The sequence below is a fragment of the Chaetura pelagica genome, unplaced genomic scaffold (assembly GCF_000747805.2).
Source record: "Chaetura pelagica isolate M959 unplaced genomic scaffold, ChaPel_1.0 scaffold141, whole genome shotgun sequence".
Lineage (NCBI taxonomy): Eukaryota > Metazoa > Chordata > Aves > Apodiformes > Apodidae > Chaetura > Chaetura pelagica.
The window spans coordinates 1,463,003-1,464,116 of record NW_009952059.1 but is presented as its reverse complement, the minus strand read 5'-3'; the positions used below and the strand labels follow the sequence as shown (position 1 = coordinate 1,464,116).

Sequence of the window (1,114 nt, the reverse complement as noted above, 5' to 3'; positions counted from 1 at the left end):
CAGACTTGCCAGGCCGGAGGGGAGCCCCGGAGAGCAGCTCTGCAAAGACACAGCCGATGGCCCAGACGTCCACGGGGGGCCCGTACTGTGTGTCTCCCACCAGCAGCTCCGGGGAGCGGTACCACCTGGTAGCCACGTAGTCGGTGTAATAATCACTCGGGCCAGCTGGGTTGGGAAGGAGAGAAACAAACAGGGATGTGGGATCAGAGCAATGCAGATGAGCCACCATCAATTGCTACACGTGTTGGGGCACCTCCTGGCCCTGCAGGAGCAGGATGAGTCATGGGTCACTAGCAGAACCCAACTGTGGAAACACTGAAGATCTGGCAAAAATCGAAACCATTTTTGTCTGGAAATGAAACCATGCAAAGCTCCACAGCAGGGCCCTGCACCAGCCAGTGGTCAGTTCTCAAAGCCCATGTGATTTGTCTGAACAAGAGCTAAAAAAAACCACCCCAACAGATTAGGAGGTTTATTGCAACGGAAAATGTGATGCCGTTGTTTGCAGAGACAGCACCTTCTGCCAGGGGGACTTGTCCTGCCAGGGAACTCCAGCTGTGGCTCCAGCATTGCACAAGCAGTGGCTGGGCAGCTCCAAGGTGCCCAAGGCTGACTTCCAGCTACCAGCACCAGCAGGGAGCTCAAACAGAGTTTGTTTAGAGAGGCACTTGGCAGTGCTGTGTCTGGGCTGGCTCCCTTTAAGCTGATGTAGAGATCTCTAACAGCCTCCAGCAGAGCTTCTCTCCGAAAACACACCAGCCTTTACACAGGATGATTTACGCGTGCATGACACAAAGGCAAGCGAGTCTTTACTGGTGTTTGAAAGCCTGATCCTACTCTTAATTAGAGCTCTCATGTGTTAGCAATCTGTGAAGCACCAAGGCTGCACTCACTCAGTATGCGGGCAAATCCAAAGTCACAGAGTTTGATGACTGAGTGCTTTGTTATCAGGATGTTTTCTGGCTTTACATCTCGGTGGATGCACTGGAAACACAACAGAAACAAGGTTAGAAGCAAGTATTGAACCTGGCCCTCAGATAAAGAACCTCCTAAATCAGCCACATCCCCCTTGCACACTGCACCATGAATGTTACCCAGGCAATCGTTCCTGCTG

General features: G+C 52.2%; 1 protein-coding gene across 1 annotated transcript in view; it reads right to left on the bottom strand.

The window, feature by feature from the left end:
* CDKL1 (cyclin-dependent kinase-like 1 (CDC2-related kinase)) overlaps positions 1 to 1,114 on the bottom strand; it is a 21,628-nt gene that overhangs the window by 8,553 nt on the left and 11,961 nt on the right. The window contains exons 4-5 of the mRNA XM_010004323.1: positions 894 to 984; positions 6 to 165 (exon numbers count right to left, since the gene is read on the bottom strand). Coding sequence (XP_010002625.1) covers positions 6 to 165; positions 894 to 984 — 251 coding nt within the window. The remainder of the gene's footprint in view (positions 1 to 5; positions 166 to 893; positions 985 to 1,114) is intronic.